General features: G+C 49.1%; 7 protein-coding genes across 7 annotated transcripts; 3 read left to right on the top strand and 4 right to left on the bottom strand.

The window, feature by feature from the left end:
* Window positions 1–582: 582 nt before the first annotated feature.
* Window positions 583–1,473, top strand: LTR64_000519 (uncharacterized protein; the record flags this gene model as incomplete). The annotated part of the gene is made up of 1 exon (XM_064894904.1): window positions 583–1,473. The coding sequence occupies one exon, from the start codon at window positions 583–585 to the stop codon at window positions 1,471–1,473; it is 891 nt and encodes a 296-aa protein (XP_064757591.1).
* Window positions 1,474–2,173: 700 nt separating this feature from the next.
* LTR64_000518 (uncharacterized protein) lies at window positions 2,174–3,088 on the top strand (the record flags this gene model as incomplete). The annotated part of the gene is made up of 1 exon (XM_064894903.1): window positions 2,174–3,088. One exon carries the CDS (start codon window positions 2,174–2,176, stop codon window positions 3,086–3,088), a length of 915 nt encoding a protein of 304 aa, XP_064757590.1.
* An 820-nt stretch (window positions 3,089–3,908) lies between these two features.
* Window positions 3,909–4,728, bottom strand: mge1 (GrpE, mitochondrial; the record flags this gene model as incomplete). The annotated part of the gene is made up of 2 exons (XM_064894902.1): window positions 3,909–4,349; window positions 4,429–4,728. The coding sequence occupies 2 exons, from the start codon at window positions 4,726–4,728 to the stop codon at window positions 3,909–3,911; spliced, it is 741 nt and encodes a 246-aa protein (XP_064757589.1).
* Window positions 4,729–5,364: 636 nt separating this feature from the next.
* LTR64_000516 (uncharacterized protein) lies at window positions 5,365–7,076 on the bottom strand (the record flags this gene model as incomplete). Its single annotated transcript, XM_064894901.1, has 2 exons — window positions 5,365–6,996; window positions 7,074–7,076. 2 exons carry the CDS (start codon window positions 7,074–7,076, stop codon window positions 5,365–5,367), a joined length of 1,635 nt encoding a protein of 544 aa, XP_064757588.1.
* Window positions 7,077–7,523: 447 nt separating this feature from the next.
* Window positions 7,524–9,748, bottom strand: PEP7 (carboxypeptidase Y-deficient; the record flags this gene model as incomplete). Its single annotated transcript, XM_064894900.1, has 2 exons — window positions 7,524–8,386; window positions 8,539–9,748. 2 exons carry the CDS (start codon window positions 9,746–9,748, stop codon window positions 7,524–7,526), a joined length of 2,073 nt encoding a protein of 690 aa, XP_064757587.1.
* Window positions 9,749–10,143: 395 nt separating this feature from the next.
* On the bottom strand, window positions 10,144–12,084 carry GLN4 (Glutaminyl-tRNA synthetase; the record flags this gene model as incomplete). Its single annotated transcript, XM_064894899.1, has 2 exons — window positions 10,144–10,727; window positions 10,752–12,084. 2 exons carry the CDS (start codon window positions 12,082–12,084, stop codon window positions 10,144–10,146), a joined length of 1,917 nt encoding a protein of 638 aa, XP_064757586.1.
* A 456-nt stretch (window positions 12,085–12,540) lies between these two features.
* Window positions 12,541–16,578, top strand: SPF1 (putative cation-transporting ATPase 1; the record flags this gene model as incomplete). The annotated part of the gene is made up of 2 exons (XM_064894898.1): window positions 12,541–12,554; window positions 12,609–16,578. 2 exons carry the CDS (start codon window positions 12,541–12,543, stop codon window positions 16,576–16,578), a joined length of 3,984 nt encoding a protein of 1,327 aa, XP_064757585.1.
* Window positions 16,579–17,275: the final 697 nt, after the last annotated feature.

Genomic DNA, 17,275 nt, shown 5'->3' with positions numbered 1-17,275 from the left:
GGAAATAGACTGCGTACTGCTGCCTTCCGGATGGAAGCATGGCGGTATAATGCATTAAGAACACGATGGGGTGAGGAAGGCTGACGATGTGCGTAGTGGCTTTTCGAAGTCCCCTATATGCGCAGACATGCGAAAGACGAGACACTGATGCACATGTTGCTGGCTGTTACTGAGTCGTTCAGTGCAATACCGCAGCGTCAGCAATCAGAATAATGTTTACACTACCATGTCTTAAAGCACGGGTACTTCTCGCGTGGTTGTTCTGAGCTGTCGTTGTTACCACCTGAGATTGCCCACTACTCACTACTGGCGGAGATGCACTTGGAACAACCTCCTTGGACGTCGACAGTTGATTGACTGAACTCTTTCTGAGGGTGAGATTTTGAGGTAACTCTTGTGGACAAAATTCGGTGGAAATGAACCAATCATCCATTGGCCCCACATGTGCTAATCATGAGAAATCGCATATCTCCGTGTTACCATGAGGATTTCGTCGATGCCCTGGCTCCCATCCTCACTATTTGAGCAGCTACAGTCCAACAACTATCACACGTCCCAAATGTGTGAAGAATCCAGTGTGACATGGCTACTCTGCCTCGCTTGAACCGTAGCCAACCACTCTCTGACTTCGTCAAGGCCCTCGAGCAGCATGGTTGCCTCGTGATCACTGACTTTACAGATAAGCAGACGGTTGACCAAGCTAACACCGAAGTCAGACCTCACCTAGACGCTCAAACCAATGGCGCAAAGGTCGGAGCACTTTCAGGGAATACTCAAACAGTGACCCGGCTAATTAGTCGATCACCAACTGTTCGAGAGAAGTTCTATGCCGATCCACTATATCAAAATCTTTGTGAGCACTTTCTTACGCTCGAGACAACGACGTTCTATGGTGATGAGGCAAGGACGAGCAAGAGCCATCCCTTGTTAAGCATCGCAATCACGTTTGCCATTCCACCAGGAACACCTGCACAAGGACTTCATCGCGACGACAAGAATCACCATCATCGACATACAGCTGTTGAGCAATACAATCATGGCCGCGACATGCTACTCGGTTTGTTCGTGCCAGGATGTGATACGTTCAGAAAGAACGGGGCTACGAGGGTCGTGCCAGGCTCGCATCTATGGGGGGACGACAAGCCGGACTTTGGTAATGTTAACAAGACAGTCGTCAACGCAGAGATGAAGGTTGGTGAAGCATTCATTATGCTTGGGAGCACATATCATGGTGGAGGTGAGTACGCGGAAGCACTAAGCGGGAATACCTCGAGTATGGGCGAGAGACGTATAGTCTACGCCATGTTTTCATGCTCGGGTGTGCATAGGCAGGAGGAGGTGAGCTTCTTGTCGTATTCGATTGAGGAAGTAAGAGGTTACTCGAAGCTGGTCCAGGATAGATTGGGGTGGAAGCAGAGTGAGCCGAACCTTGGATGGGTGGATCTGAAGAGTCCTGAGTTTATGTTGGCTTGATCCAGTGCGATTCGACCTTATGATGGGAGTTGCACTCAGTCTAATTATGGGAAGCACTCTCAATTGGTCAACTCAAGTTGGACCTCAGGCGTATGAAAACACACAGAACAGCGGTAGACGGCGTTTGGCACTTGAACGTTGATTAACATGACTTTACATTTTCTTGTGATCTTCAACATCGTGTAAAGCCGTGTTGGTCGCGTCGACGGGTCGCCTGATGAGATAACGAAATGTACGCATTGGCTTTTCGAAACAGAGCCTTACATGCCCCTCTTCCTCCATGATGTCAATCCGAATTGATTCATCCTACTTCATAGCATTCCGTGCGAGACTTCATAGTAGTCAGATAGTACTTGAGCATACTCTATTGATCGACTGCTCCCTTCAAATCCATGCCCCACCAACTTCGTGATCGGAGCTCCTCCCACCACTGCGTCATGTCCTTTTCTGACGTCAATCGTTCTTTCTCACACGACACGATTCAAGAGCGTCAACAGGTCGTACTTGCCGATCGTGTTCTGGGTAAAGTAAGGGCAGTAGCGGTCATAGAAATAATGAAGTACATATTGTGAAGTATCTGAGACTCTGCAAACTCTACCTTGAAACTCACAACAATTCTTACAATATCCTAGTTCTTCGCCGATAATACTTAGCATACTACTCATACTTACAGTACCAGATACCAGAACAGTCACTCATCATGTCGTTCGCGGGTAACCCAAAAGCAAACCAACCTCATCCTTCTGAGGCACCTCAGGAGTCTACAGGAGCAGTAGCCAAGGACTCCTTGGCTGCCGAGTCAATGAAGTCAGGCGGTGCCTTCTCTGAGAACGAGAATGCAGCAGTAATGGCTGTCTCTGGCTCGAACTCAACACTCAACACAACAGACACGTCGGGTGCCACCGCACTTCCTCCTGCAATCGATGGCAACGAACGAGAACGACAGCAAGCTAAAGGCGCTGGTTCAGATGAGAAGGGAGTCACCGGACTGAAGTTGGAGTCAGCAGGAAAAGCTGAGTTCAGTGGTACACATGACCAAGAGGGTTACAGCGGTGGTCCAACCAGTACCTCGAGTGCTCCCAAGACTACACAAGGAGGACTACCTAGTGGTGCAACAGGAGACAGCTTCGCTGACGGTGGAGCTGGCTTGACGAGCTCGTCGTCTGGTAACACATCTGAGATCTCTTCTGGTCCACAATCCAGTAGCCAGGTGTCGGCTCAGAAGAGCTCAACAAGTGGCTCGTCGACGTCCGCAGGCACTACATCTGGAAGCGCTGGAAGCTCAGGTAACACAGGCAGCAGTGCTGGAACAGCACCAAACTATGCCGCCACAGTATCCGGAGCAATTCGAAGTGAAGGCGAGCAGAAGCCGAAGGGTCAGAACCTCACGGAAGGTGACATCCCACAGACAAAAACCTTCACCGGTGATGTAGGTGGCCAGCATGATCCCGGTAGAGTTGCAGAGCAAACTTTCAACAAGACCAGTGCAGAGGGTGTCGCAGCGGCAGGCAATCTCCAACATCCTGGCAGCGGAGCAGACGTGAGCACTGATAACAAGTTCGACGTTCTCGATGCTGAGAGAGTACCAAACACCAGTATGCCAGACCGAAACTAGAAGGATCATCTTCTGGCTCTCGAGGTATGGCGAACACCTGCGCCTTACTTGCTAAACGTCTTTCCATCATGGATAGAGCCTGAACTCGCGCCAATTCTGGAAGAGAGCTCAGCGAACGCCGTGCCCGTCGCAACTGGTCCAGGACAGGCTGCACGAAACGGCCAGTAGCGCTGGGAGGTAGTCAATCGAGTGGAGGCTTGGGCTCACAGTTTAGGAGAACGACTTGCGGATTACAGTAAGCGTTACTTGCAGACGTTCACCGCTTGCATGCTTCTGATGATGGCATGCATACTGTTCCTTTTCAAGTTTTTCTTCGACCACTACCCGGAGTATGGTCGGAGCTAGACCTGTCGCGCAGCCACGATACAATATGCAGGTAGATAAGTAGGCACCTACTCATGAAAGCATTTAGCCAGCATCATTCTTTGCAGAGATACTGCATGTCATTATGATCAGTTCCACTTGTGGATCCCTAATAATATTTCCATATCTGTCTCGAATTTCCATTATCTTAGAGAGGAGACCAAATAAGTGTAAGTATACATCATATACAACAGCCATGATCGCAGTGTTTAGATTTCGAGACTCCCGTATGCCACCACCCATAACTTTTCCGGATAGCGAAATCATTATCAAAAATACCACCAGTCTAGAGTGAGAGGATCAAGTTCGACAGCCGGTGAAGTACCGCAATCGAAGCGACACGGGTGTTGTGTTTACCACTGGCCGAGAGCATCAAATCCCAACCTCAAATACTCTCATGCGAGCCGTAATCTATCTTCATTACTGAACCAAACACCTCCTTTTTCTATCTCCTTTTTCACGAATTCTTAACAACTCCCACCTTACTCGCCCGAATCACCCTCTTATTCAACGTATACCCCTTCTGCTGCGTATAAAACACCTCTCCATCATTCCGTCCCTCCTGCTTCGCAAAAAACGTTGCCTCGTCCAAATTCGGATCGAATTTCTTTCCTTCTCTCTCCAACGGGTCGTATTTACTCAACCCGTGCTTTTCGAGCGTTTGCATGAGGATCTTCTCCGTCATGCGGAGGCCGTTGTAGAGGTTTAGGAGGTCGGGGTTACCGTCTGAGGAGACGGCGGCTTCGGGGACAGAGCCCAGGGCGCGGTCGAGGTTATCAATGCTGTCGAGGATGTCGGTTGCGAATTTTTGGATGGCGAAGTTGCGGGCGTTGGCGCTGTCGCGTTGGGTGCGGTCTTGGAGGTTGCGGTATTCGGCGACGCTGCGGAGGTATTTGTCCTGGAGAGGGGGGATTAGTATCTTGGATATGAGGAGAGATTGTAGAGTGGAAGATGGTGAATGGATGAGTAGCGAATACCTTCATGTCTATTACTTCCTTGTTCTTCTTTTCTATCTCTTGTTTTAATGCTGCTACCTCATCTGATGATTGGGGTGCTGCTTGTGTGTCGCTGCTGTCTTTCGACTCTTCTGACTTGGCGGCTTCTGTCGACTGCCATCTCCGCGACCAGGTCTGTGATGATGGTGCAGGTTGTGCGATTCGAGCTGATCTTGAGCTGAGAGATGAGAACGGCGATGATGTTATCTGTTGTGTTCGGGGTATTTGTGTTATCCTCTGCGTGACAGCACGGCTAGACTGTAACAGTTGTCTTCGAAACATTGTTGCTGTGCTTCTCGAGGACTGAGATAGAGGCAGGTGCGTTGGCTGTTGAATGGAGTGTGGTTTGATGGCGATGTGTCTATGGCAAGAAATGATCGCATGAGCTACTCGCATCTTCTCCCAGAAATTTGTCGGACTCTACTTTGCCGACTTACTTAGCGTGATTCGAACAAGCACATTTCACGGCAATCTTTTCCGGCTGATCACGAACAGGGACGAGCAGCGCATGTTCTTGCACGAGACGCTCCAAGTGCAGTGTGCTTCGCAAGCTTAGTCTGGTGCAGGTTCTGGTCTTAGCACGCACATCTATGCGATTAGGATAATGTGAAAAATTTATACCACACGATGCAGATCAGCCAAACAGTTCAGCGCCAGGGAAAACGCCCAGTGAACGGCTGCTGCCATGAACTACTGAGCACTGTTGTGGTCGAGCACTAGGCTACGATTCTCCTGTCGAGATTGACATCGTTTCAGACGACAAGCAGCCTATATGGTTCGGAAAAAGGCCCCGAAGCAGTGGAAGAGAGGTCGAGATGGCGAGAAAACAGTCTACGACCGCAACGACCTCGACTCGTTTCGACTTCTCTAGCGTATGTATTCCTATATACCACTCCTTCACCTATTTAAAAGTTGTGATTAGGCCAGGTACAGTTCAGACGGAACATGTCGTGCCGGCTCAAAGTCGAAGAGGATTCTGTACTCTATGTCCTTGCCACCCTCACAATCAGCCGGCACTTTGCCTCGATGCCTCATAAGCGCCATCAGTGCTGGTGCAGTTAATCGCAACCTACACGATTGGGTAGGCTTCTTCTGCCCCTGTTGTTGACTAGCCACCTTGTCTAGCACGAGCGAGGCCCCGTATATACCTTCACCTTCCAAAGAATCCACAAACTCCACAGTGTAGACAGGTGCCTTAGCGTTCTTACCAGAATGGTAGGCATCATCCGTCTGTCCAACTGCGTCCAAAAACAAGTGTCTGCTTGGTATGTTGAGACCACAGGACATACGTCCACCGAGACACACAACATATCCAGCACGGTGTATCCAATACTTGGGTAGATACGCTGACGAGCATTGGCAGGCGAGAGCTATACAGTATTTCGTGGTTTCTGTAAGGGACCACGAAATCTCGCAATCGGGCACCATGCTCAATGGAGATCTAGTCAGGCGTCGACCCTCGAACTTGATCTCAAAGTAGGGCTGACTCAGGGGGGAGGGAGGTTCCCAGATCTTACTCTTCGCAGCTAAGAGAGCAATCATGTCGTGGTCTGGGTACTCCTTGAGTTCGAGCCTATCCATCAGTACAGATGCCGAGCATAAACAAATATCGACCCGTTGTGCCCAGAGACATTCAAAAAGCAGAGACGTGCAGCTTTGAGCATAGTCGATTCTGATATCGGTACCTTCGGTGGCAAGAGCACGAAGTGCATATACCCGATCGTGAATTTCCGAGCACTCTGCACCAGAATAGTCGCGTACCAGATCAATGAGGCGTCTGTGATGGCGAGCTCCTGGCAAACGCGGGTCGGAATGCAAATATTTCACGAGCGATCCGTAGCCTAAGGCATCGGCCCATCGTGCGCGAAGTCTGTGGCTGTCACCACCCCTCTCGCAGAAGCTGACAGCTCTTCTAGCCCACGAATGTAGGTCATTTAACAGCTGAAGCTCTATCTCTGCATCACCGGCCCAGACATAGTTCTTGCGTGCCAGTCGAACCTCTTGTACTATCCAGGCTCTCTTCCAGTAGTTGTTAGCCATTGCATGAGCCAGTAGCACAATGAAGTCGATGGTGAGATTCTCATCTCGTGCGAAATATTGCTGCCATGGAAGTATATCATCACCCTCATCTTCCTCACCAGAAGTCGACTCCCAGTCGTCCTCCTCGTCCTGTGTCGTCTTCACTTTGTACTGGTGTCTGTATTCATTCATATACTGCCGCATCAGCTCAAGGTCATTTCGAAACTCTCCCAATGACTTGCAGCTCAGCCAGGAAATAACCGACTCAGCACTCCGGTAGATCTCGCCCATCTTCTGGACCTGATCGTTCTTCTCCACGACATTCTCCTGGTCAATACAAATTGCATCAATCCACCACCAGGTCTTGAAACACTTTAACTTTGAACCGGCGCAAATGAGGAAATCGTGAAGATTGTCTCGGACACGCATTGGTTCCCCATCAATATGGATGACTGACATGGAAAGCTCGGGCTCGTCCGGCCCCCAGGTGTATGATAGACATGTGTACGGAACCAATGTAGTCGAGCCAATCTGTATTTCTTTCAAAGTGCAACATACTGGGTCAAAAGAGTCTGGCCTTATTTGAAGTACACGGATCAGATTCTTACCATTTTGCAGAGGGCTGTATTGGAATTGACTATGATCAATACAATCGCTACGACGTTGTTGCTGCCAAGCATGTTTGACAGACATGAAGAAGAGTCACAGTAGTTGCAGAAGTACATCGTCCTTGTATGGTTCGAAGCATTGGGCTTGTATCTCGAAGACGAGAAGCTGACGAAGAGTGATGTACGCCAATCGGCGCCTACATCAGTGGCTGACGAATCGAGTTATCCCAGTATGGCAAGCGCGACCAGGCCTGTGGCGCCGGTTGCAGGAACTGCATCTGACTACCAACGAAGGGTTTGAAAGCGTGTTCGGTACTGTATACTCGCTATACAGCAACCGCAAAGAACCCCGTCAGCTAAGTTGAATGTGTAACCAGAGCTTTCCAAGCAAGAGGCGGCTCGAACCTCCTCACACACTACTGAAACATGCTTGACTGGACCTAGTAATGTCTATCCATTGCCACCATCCTTCGCCTGCTCCGGCTGCCTCTGATTCATGATCAGACCTGATTCACGCCTCGCAGGACTAGCAACACCGGAACCCAACCCATTACCGGGTCTTTGTGTACCAGCTTCGCGATACGCCCCTTCAAAATCCATGTTGTCCAACATACCCTGAATACCATCTATTTCTCGACTGAGGTCTTCAATATTTCCAGCTAGAGCTGCAACCTCGTCGAATTTCCTCCGCTTGTTAGCGTCTGCTACCATTTCCTGGACCATGAATTTCTGCTCTTCAAGAATAATGAGACGTTCTCGCAGAGATTTCTCTTCTGCTTCAAGTTCGGAGATACGTGAGGAAGTCACAGATGACAAGGAGATATTGGACGATGAGTCGTTGCGCATATGGTTGTATCGGATGGATGCTAATGCACTCTGACTTCTAGGTCCACCTTGTAATGGTGATGGTCCAGGTGGCGCGAGCGAGTTGGCACGACTATCGCCGTTCGGTGTCGCGTGCTTGAGAATTTTCGGAAGTGCTTTGAGTGGAAGCATGTGTAGATGCAGGAATTGACTTGCGTTCTGGTATATTGCCTTCTGCAGCTTGAGTTGAGTAGGAGATATGCTGGGCATATCTCGAATTCGGCGAGCTGCGGTGTCGTACTGTGTGAATGCATCCATCAAGCGCTTTCGAGTTCGTGACGCGTCGGCAATTTGGGTCGAAGTAGGGGCCGCTTCCGGGTCCTGTAATGCCTGTAGCAGCTTTTGAAATCTCGGAAGCATAAGGCGAATACCTCGTTCAAATTCTAGTAGATTGTCATACGCTCGATTGAAAGTCGCGATTGCTGGCGAGGTCAATGAGTCCTGGAAATCTGCATGTGAGAATAGAGTGTTGTTACAGTCCTTGCATAAGCGAATGTCAAGAGCGACAGTATCTTGGGGAGGAGGCTTTTCTGTCAGGTAGGCATTCACGTTAGCTTGTACGTCAGCGATATGCAAAGCACATGGAGAACGGAGGACTTACTGGTAGCAACATTTAAGCCTAGGACTTTAGAGCAACCTGTAGTCGGATCCCCGCAGACGACTTTGCCGCAAGTCCTGCAATGGTGCCTTCTGAATGTGTACTGAGAAAAATCTTGCTGGCAGTATGGACAACGGAGGACATCGGCATCGTTTTCCCAACCAACGACAGTCTGCTCGAGAAGTTTCTTCGAATCGTTCTGACCCCATGCTGCTAGGGACCATCGCCTGTTCGGTTGAGGCAGCTCTTCTGGAGGGTTGGCAAGAAGTTGTGTTAATCTCGAGAGGCGCTTCTCGAGTCTTGAGACTTCCATGCTTCGCTTGCCCACTGTGTCTTGTCTAGAACGTGAGAAGACTTCGTGTCTGTCTCTCTCTGTACCATGCTTGTCGTTGTAGCCATCCCTACTCTTGTAGCACGTCTCACAAACTCGACACCAAAACCCTCTTACTGGCTCGTGCTGGGCCGATCTAGACAGCTTCATCTGGTACATGGTATGTTCGTCGCAGAACAACTTGCCGCAATGCCTGCAGTTCACAATACCGTTAGCTGTGCCACCCAATCTCTTTCCACAGATAGGATCTGAGCAGATATCGTTCCCAGACCGTCGTTGCCAGTGCTGTTTAGTGACCACATCGTCTGGATCAGGCGGAGCAGGAGCGGCCTTGGGCGGTGGAACAGGTGATACGGATCTAGCTCTCTGAGTAGGTGTATGTGATTCTCTTCGAGGTGTAGGAGTACTACTTCGTGCAACCTCGTCGTTAGACTCGAAGACGTCGAGGCCTTTGAGTTTCTGATTCAGTACAGCAAGTGGTTGAAACTTTTTGGCCTTGTTCATTTGCTGCTTGAACCAGTCCTTGACTTCATCTTGCTGCCGATCTTCTATTTCTCTATGTGCATCGTCTAAGTGTCTATTTAGCTGGAGGAGAGTGACCATCTCCTCGCTGCAGATGGGGCATGCCAGGCGATCGCCAGATGGCGGTACCAATGGAAGGGTGGGATGGCCATTTTCTAGTGATATGCGGGACGCGATGTCTTGGGGCTCTGAGGGAGGAGGAGTCGAATGTCCACTGCCTGATCCATCTTGCGAGGCACTGCTATCCGTAGGGGAGAGGACATGGTCGGGAACAGGTAGTGGTGGCTTCGAGGCGGAGGGCGCTGGACCAAGAGAACGACCACTTCCTATGCGACCTCCGCCGAGGGTCCTTCCTGACATGACTTTGTGAGGCCCATGTATGCTAGAGTAAACAGTGATAACTAACAACTAGACAATGGCACAGAGTGTGAGCGGAAGGCCGTTGCCTATGCTTGGGATGCTGCAGGTAGAGATACCTTGGCCGTTAGGCTTGCGGCAACCTTGTAACCGCTACTGATATCGTACGTCATTTTACTATTTTAGAGGTACAATTATCGCATTCAGGGCGATGAAGAGTGTTAGATATTGCGACAAGCACAATATATTGGTCGTCATCATGGTCAACGAAGTAGTCTTGCTTCTATCGTTTGCTCATTGTGTCGTCGTCCCTATTCTCTTGACGGCTGAGCAGTACCTACGAAGCCTTATCACTACGCCATGCATATCATTCGCTAACCATCACAACCAAAACGACATCAAGCATTCTTCGCAGCGTCTTCTTTCAAGCCTACTATGCGATTGAGAACTGGTCTTTCCGTTGTCGACTCTTTGTCCATGCAGAAGTAACCGACCCGCATTGCCTGAAATCGGACTGATTCGGGTCCTGGCTTGACCTCCCTATTGGCTTCACCGGCTTCTTCGGGCCACGGTGCTCGACGCTGAATCTCATTCAGGCCAACTTCTGCTAGTGCATTTGGGTACGTCACCAGGCTGTCTTCTCGTATGTCTGCCATGAAGTCTGGCTCAACAGCTTCCGGGTTGTCTGATTTGAACAACGAGTTAAAGACCCGAGCCTCGACCTTCACAGGCGAAGAGTGTTTGGGAGATTCAGCTACCCAATGAATATACGCCTTCGGTTTCTTGAATGTCTCGCCTTCAGCTGGTCTGTCATATGTGGCGTGAATCTCTGACACTAATCCAGTAGCATCGTCCTTCTTGAAGCTTGTGCATGTGATCGGATAGGTCACTTTGAGCAGGCCGACCGCGGTACCAGGAGCGAGTCTGAAGAAGTCGCTGCTTGCATTTTCTCGGAAGTCGTCCCTCTCGATATACACTGTTCCTGTAAATGGCATTTTGTGTGTACCCATGTCCACGCTCTTAGGACCAAATCCATTCTCAACCTCTTCTTCGTAATCGTCCGGTAAGTTGTCGATGATGATCTTGATTGGGTCGATGATCAACATTAGACGAGGGACTGTCATCTCAAGATATTTTCGAACCGAGCTCTCGAACCTCACAGTTTGGATATTCGATCTCGCAGTCGTGACACCCAGCTCATTGACGAAGGACAATATCGCACCAGGAGGTACACCACGTCGGCGGAGCGCAACCAAGGTATATAATCGAGGGTCGTCCCAGTCAAACACCTTACTCTCTTTTACGAGTCGTGCAATTTTCCTCTTGGACATGATCGTGCCGGTCAAGTTGAGACGTCCATACTCCCTCTGCATAGGCTTATAGACCTCGACAGTATCGCACAGCCACTCATATGATTCTCGGGAATTGATGAACTCGACAGTACAAAGTGAATGCGTGATGCCCTCGAAGCTATCACATAGACAGTGTGTGAAATCGTAAGTTGGGTATATCCGCCATTTGCTACCTGTTCGATGGTGAGGTTGTTCAATGATGCGGTATGCCGCTAGATCCCACATTTGAGGGTTACCGTTCTGAAAGTCGTCCTGCTTCATTCTGAGGAACGCCTCTCTAGGCTTGTATTTGCCGTCTTTCATCGCTCTAAATTCTGCAAGAGACTCCTCAACTGGGCGGCTCCGATGCTCGCAAGCATATCGAGGATGTTTGTTCTTCTCATCGGTCCCGCCTCTCTGATCTTTAATCTGTTCATCATTGCAGTAACACATATAAGCCCCATCTTTGAGGATCAGCTTCTCGGCCAGATCGTAGAGTTTGTCGAAATTGTCACTAGAATATGTGATCTTGTACGGCTTGAACCCTAACCATCTGATAATGTCTTCAATGGCAGTGAAGAACTTTTCCTCCTCAGCTTCAGGATTGGTGTCATCGAATCTTAGGTAACACTTGCCACCGTGATAACGGGCGAACCCGAAGTTGATAGCGATCGCTTTGCTGTGGCCAATGTGAAGGTAGCCATTTGGCTCAGGAGGAAAACGGGTATAGACATCTGGTGAAGGCCGCTCTTTCCTGACCTCGTCCAGCCAACCCTCCTTGAACATAGCATCAGGGTCCCTCACCACGGCTGGTTCATCGTTGACGGGCTTCACAGGCTGTTTGGGCGTTGTAGCCTTTCCTTCCTTGGCATATTGCTCCTTCTTAGCTGCCTTTTCTGCCGCCTTTTTATCTTTCTTCTCGGATTTCTTGGATCTTGTTGGTAGTGCTTCGGCAACTTTGTCCTTGACCTGCTCTGTCAAGCTCGGACTGCCGTTAGGCTCCGTCATCGTTATGATCGTTCTTCCCAAGGAGCAGGAAGAGGAAAATGAAAGTACGAGAACTGTTGAGAATGAGTCAAGGACAGTCTGTCACGTGCACACGCATTCCTCAGTTTGATAAGCCACTAAGAGGGGTTTTGTGTTCTCGGAAGGATGGACAATAATCGGTCTCCTGTGTTCAATGCTGCGAGAAGTGCTATATCAAGTTTATTTTAATATCACGGCTTGTACAGGCCTACAAAAATGTTGATAGACTCGCAAACGAAGTCCTCAAAAGTAAATATTTGTGATTGGTCTCAGACATGTAGTGGCATTATCGACCGAATTTGAGCCGGGACAATGCAGGCGGACTGGCTACGTGTGGTTTTGCAGTTGCGACCGTGGACTCTACACTTTTTATTCTGCACTTGCCTGACAACATCTTTGCGCCTAGGACCTCTTAATTGAGGCTCACATACCGGCGCAATGGCTTCTGACAGGTGAATACATCGTCACTCAGATAATACGAAAAGTGTCTAACATAGTGCATTTAGTCCTCGGCTGGTCGACAACGATCAGGTACAACGAGCAAGCCTGCACAATCCACTGCCGATCTACCTACGACTCTACGTCTGGCCTTTTACAATCCTGTGGCCAATCTTCTGTGCTCTCTACTTCGACCAGGATCGATACGATGATTACATAGATGGACAAGAATGGACATTTGTGTGGGTTGCCACAATCAGTTCCTTGCAAGCCCTTGCCTGGCTGTCCACCAAATGGAGCGTCAACCTCGACACCGCCTTCACGTGCGTCAAGGCTAGTTCTGTTGATGATGCTAGTCTGATCAAGATCATACCTATTGAGAACTCTGGTGCCGCTGGCATATGCAAGATTGAGCGGGAGAAGGAGGGTTCAAAGACCAAGACCTCCTTCTTATTTCAGAAGAGACGTTTTGTATACTCGGCTACTACCGGAACTTTCGCGCCTCTTACCTATATCTTGGATGCGAAGCAAAAGCCAACTATCGGCTTCTTTCAGGAATCCAAGGGACTTATCATTCCGACAAAGGTTGACGAAATTCACAAGCACTATGGCGACAATACATTCGATATCCCCGTGCCTACCTTTACCGAGCTTTGGAAAGAGCATGCTGTTGCCCCGTTTTTCATCTTTCAGATCTTTTGTGTTGGTCTCTGGTTGCTGGATGACTATTGGTACTACTCCCTGTTTACCCTGTTCATGCTCGTCGCCTTTGAGAGTACCGTGGTGTGGCAAAGACAGAGGACTCTCAACGAGTTTCGAGGCATGAGTATCAAACCTTACGATATATGGGTCTACCGAGCCGGGAAATGGACCGAGACCACAAGCGATAAATTGTTACCAGGTGATCTGGCCTCTGCCAATCGTACCCAGGAAGATTCTGGTGTAGCTTGTGACATGCTTCTGATCGAGGGTACGGCTATCGTGAACGAAGCTATGCTGTCCGGTGAGAGCACACCACTACTCAAGGAGTCAATTCAACTCCGCCCAGCAGACGCGACAATCGACCCCGAGGGCCTCGATAAGAATGCCTTTCTCTATGGAGGCACCAAGGTGTTACAGATTACTCATCCAAACGTCTCCGAAGACTCATCCGAAAACGTTTCTCAATTGAGCAATGGTGTTCCTCCTCCACCAGACAAGGGTGCAATGGCTATCGTCCTGAAGACTGGCTTTGAAACTAGCCAAGGAAGCTTGGTGCGGACCATGATCTTTTCTACTGAACGTGTTTCAGCGAACAACGTTGAAGCTCTGTGGTTCATTCTGTTCCTTCTGGTCTTTGCTCTAGCTGCCTCGTGGTACGTCTGGCAAGAAGGTGTTAAGAACGACAGGAAACGTTCTAAGCTGTTACTCGACTGTATCTTGATCGTCACCAGCGTAGTCCCACCTGAACTGCCTATGGAGCTGTCTCTGGCTGTCAACACTTCGTTAGCTGCGCTCGGCCGCTTTGCCATTTTCTGCACGGAACCTTTCAGGATACCCTTTGCAGGTCGAGTAGATGTTGCCTGCTTCGACAAGACAGGCACTCTGACAGGTGAAGATCTAGTCGTTGATGGTATCGCAGGTCTATCGCTAGATAAAGCAGATGCTAAGGCCGAAGCTGATGGTGCGCAAACCGATGTTACTAAGGTCAGCGATATTCCTGCACACACTATGCTTGTCCTTGGTTCAGCCCATGCCCTGGTTAGGCTCGAAGAAGGAGATATAGTCGGTGACCCCATGGAGAAGGCTACTCTGAACGCCTTAAACTGGACTTTAGGGAAGAATGATACATTGACCAGTAATCCTCCTAAAGGACCCAAAGCCAACCAAAATCCTACCCATGTCGTTCAGATCAAGAGACGTTTCCAATTCTCTTCAGCGCTGAAGCGACAGAGTTCGGTGGCTATCACTACCTTTACACATCCTACCGACGGTCGAAAAGCAAAAGCCACTTTTGTGGGCGTCAAGGGAGCGCCGGAGACTATCCGTGGAATGCTGAAAGATACACCTCCCAAATATGAGGAGACCTTCAAGCACTTCACGAGGAATGGTTTCCGTGTCCTGGCTTTAGCATGGAAATATTTGGCCATGGATGAGCTTGGTCAAAAGCGAATCAATGACCTCAAACGTGAAGATGTCGAGTCTAATCTTCAGTTTGCTGGGTTTCTCGTATTACAAACACCTCTGAAAGAGGATGCATTAAAGTCGATACAGATGCTGAACGAAAGCAGCCACCGAACGGTTATGATTACTGGTGATAATCCATTAACAGCGGTACATGTTGCTAAACAAGTCGAGATTGTGGATAGAGATTGCTTGATATTGGACGCTCCAGAAAATGACACGTCTGGCAAGAACTTAGTATGGCGTAGTGTCGACGAGAAGACCACCATACCTGTGGATCCAACTGCTGATCTGGACCCGAAAATCATCGAAACCAAAGATTTGTGTGTTACCGGATATGCTTTGTCTAAATTTACAGGTCAAAAAGCCCTACCCAAGCTCTTACGCCACACTTGGGTCTATGCCCGCGTCTCTCCAAAGCAGAAGGAAGAAATTCTGCTTGGCCTCAAGGACCAAGGCTACACCACGCTCATGTGTGGTGATGGTACGAATGACGTTGGCGCGTTGAAGCAAGCACATATCGGTGTTGCCCTACTGAATGGTACTCAAGAAGTCCTCAGCAAGATTGGTGAGCACTGGAGGAACAACCAAATGAAGTCTGTCTATGAGAAACAATGCGCTATGATGAAGAGATTCAATCAACCAGAGCCACCAGTACCCAAGCATATCGCACACTTGTACCCACCAGGACCAAAGAATCCACATTACGAGGCTGCTATGAAAGCAATTGCGGAGAAGAAAGGTGTTGTTCTTGAGAATGGCGCTGCAAAGGAAGGCAATGGCTCAGTCGAAACAATCACTTCTCCTGGTGCTCAGGCCTTGCAACAGGCCAACCAAAACCTGACTCCCCAGCAGAAGCGTGCTCAAGAAGCACAAGAGAAGGCTGCTGGATGGGCTGACAAGCTCACCAGTGCTATGATGGAGAATGAGCTTGACGAGAGCGAGCCACCAACCATTAAGCTAGGTGATGCCTCAGTGGCAGCGCCTTTCACCAGCAAGCTGTCCAACGTCATTGCAATTCCAAACATCATCCGTCAAGGTCGTTGTACCCTTGTGGCCACCATTCAGATGTACAAAATTTTAGCTCTCAACTGCTTAATCTCTGCTTACTCTCTGTCGGTCATATATCTTGCTGGTATCAAGTTTGGTGACGGGCAAGTCACCATATCAGGCATGCTAATGTCTGTCTGTTTCTTGTCGATCTCTCGAGCCAAGTCTGTCGAAGCATTGTCCCGTGAGCGACCACAACCGAACATCCTCAACATGTACATCCTCGGATCAGTCTTGGGCCAATTCGCTGTACATTGTGCGACCCTCATTTATCTCTCAAGGGTTGTGTACAGTATCGTTCCTCCCAGCGATGAACTCGATCTGGAAGGAGAGTTTGAGCCTTCTCTACTCAATTCAGCGGTCTACCTCATGCAGCTCATTCAGCAAGTGTCCACTTTCGCTATCAACTACCAAGGTCGACCATTCCGTGAATCGATTCGTGAGAACAGAGGTATGTACTGGGGCCTTATCGCCTGTTCCTTCGTTGCTTTCGCTGGATCTACAGAATTCATTCCCGAGCTCAACGAGAAACTGCGACTCGTACCTTTCACGTACAACTTCAAGGTGACCCTGACGACACTCATGGTACTGGATTATGTAGGATGCTGGGTGGTAGAATATGTCTTCAAGGCACTATTCAGCGACTTGAAACCAAAGGACATTTCCATTCGCAGGCCCGATCAGCTCGAGCGCGATGAGAAAAGAAGACGCGAAGCTGCTGAGAAGCTTGAGGAGGAGCGGAACAAAGCCATTGAGGAGAAGATCAAGGCTATTGAAGAGAAAAGGGGAGTGGCAAACACTACTGGTCCTGTAAAGAAGAGATAGCTTTCTTCATCGAAACAATTGCATAGAACTGGTTGTATGGATAGAGACCTAGAAGCACATACTCCGCAAATATGTACAAACGAATTTTGCACAACTCAATTCATCAATGTCATTTGCCTCTGCATTGTACGATCACAAGAACGGACGATCCTTTCGTCGGTCTCTTTACTTTTCCGCTATGACTTTCGTGATATCTCTCTTGCTGCTGACACTTACTGATCGTACACATATGATGCTTTGTACAAGGCCTGTTACCATGACAGACAGTTCTAAAGCCAAGCTGCAGCTAAAAAGGAGGTTGAATCCTGATCAACGTAGCCTCATTCATTCATTTATTGTTCATCAGTCGTCATTCGTGCTAATATTGTACTTCTTTCAGGGCGTTATGACCATGCAGGTGGTGGTATGTCCTTGAAGAACCGTTCGTGCCCTAATGCTTCGCCCGTATGTGACAGTCAATGCGTATCTGAGACTGCTAGCTGAGGAAGAATTGCCGCATATTTCGTAGGCTGGAGTTACGGTTGGTCGTAATGGTCGATTTCTAAGACCAGACTCCAGACTAGGCAGACTATGGCGATTTGTGTTTTCAGAGTAGTGCTCAGCCCGACCTTCAACGATCCTTCCTGGAACGTGGGTGGCCTCTTGGTCTGAACGAGATTTCTAGCAGGTAGCACAACCGTAGTAGGGTTAGAGCATA

Source organism: Lithohypha guttulata (assembly GCF_036872675.1).
Source record: "Lithohypha guttulata strain CCFEE 5908 chromosome Unknown scaffold_1, whole genome shotgun sequence".
Classification (NCBI taxonomy): Eukaryota; Fungi; Ascomycota; class Eurotiomycetes; order Chaetothyriales; family Trichomeriaceae; genus Lithohypha; species Lithohypha guttulata.
This window is presented reverse-complemented; position numbering and strand designations above follow the sequence as displayed.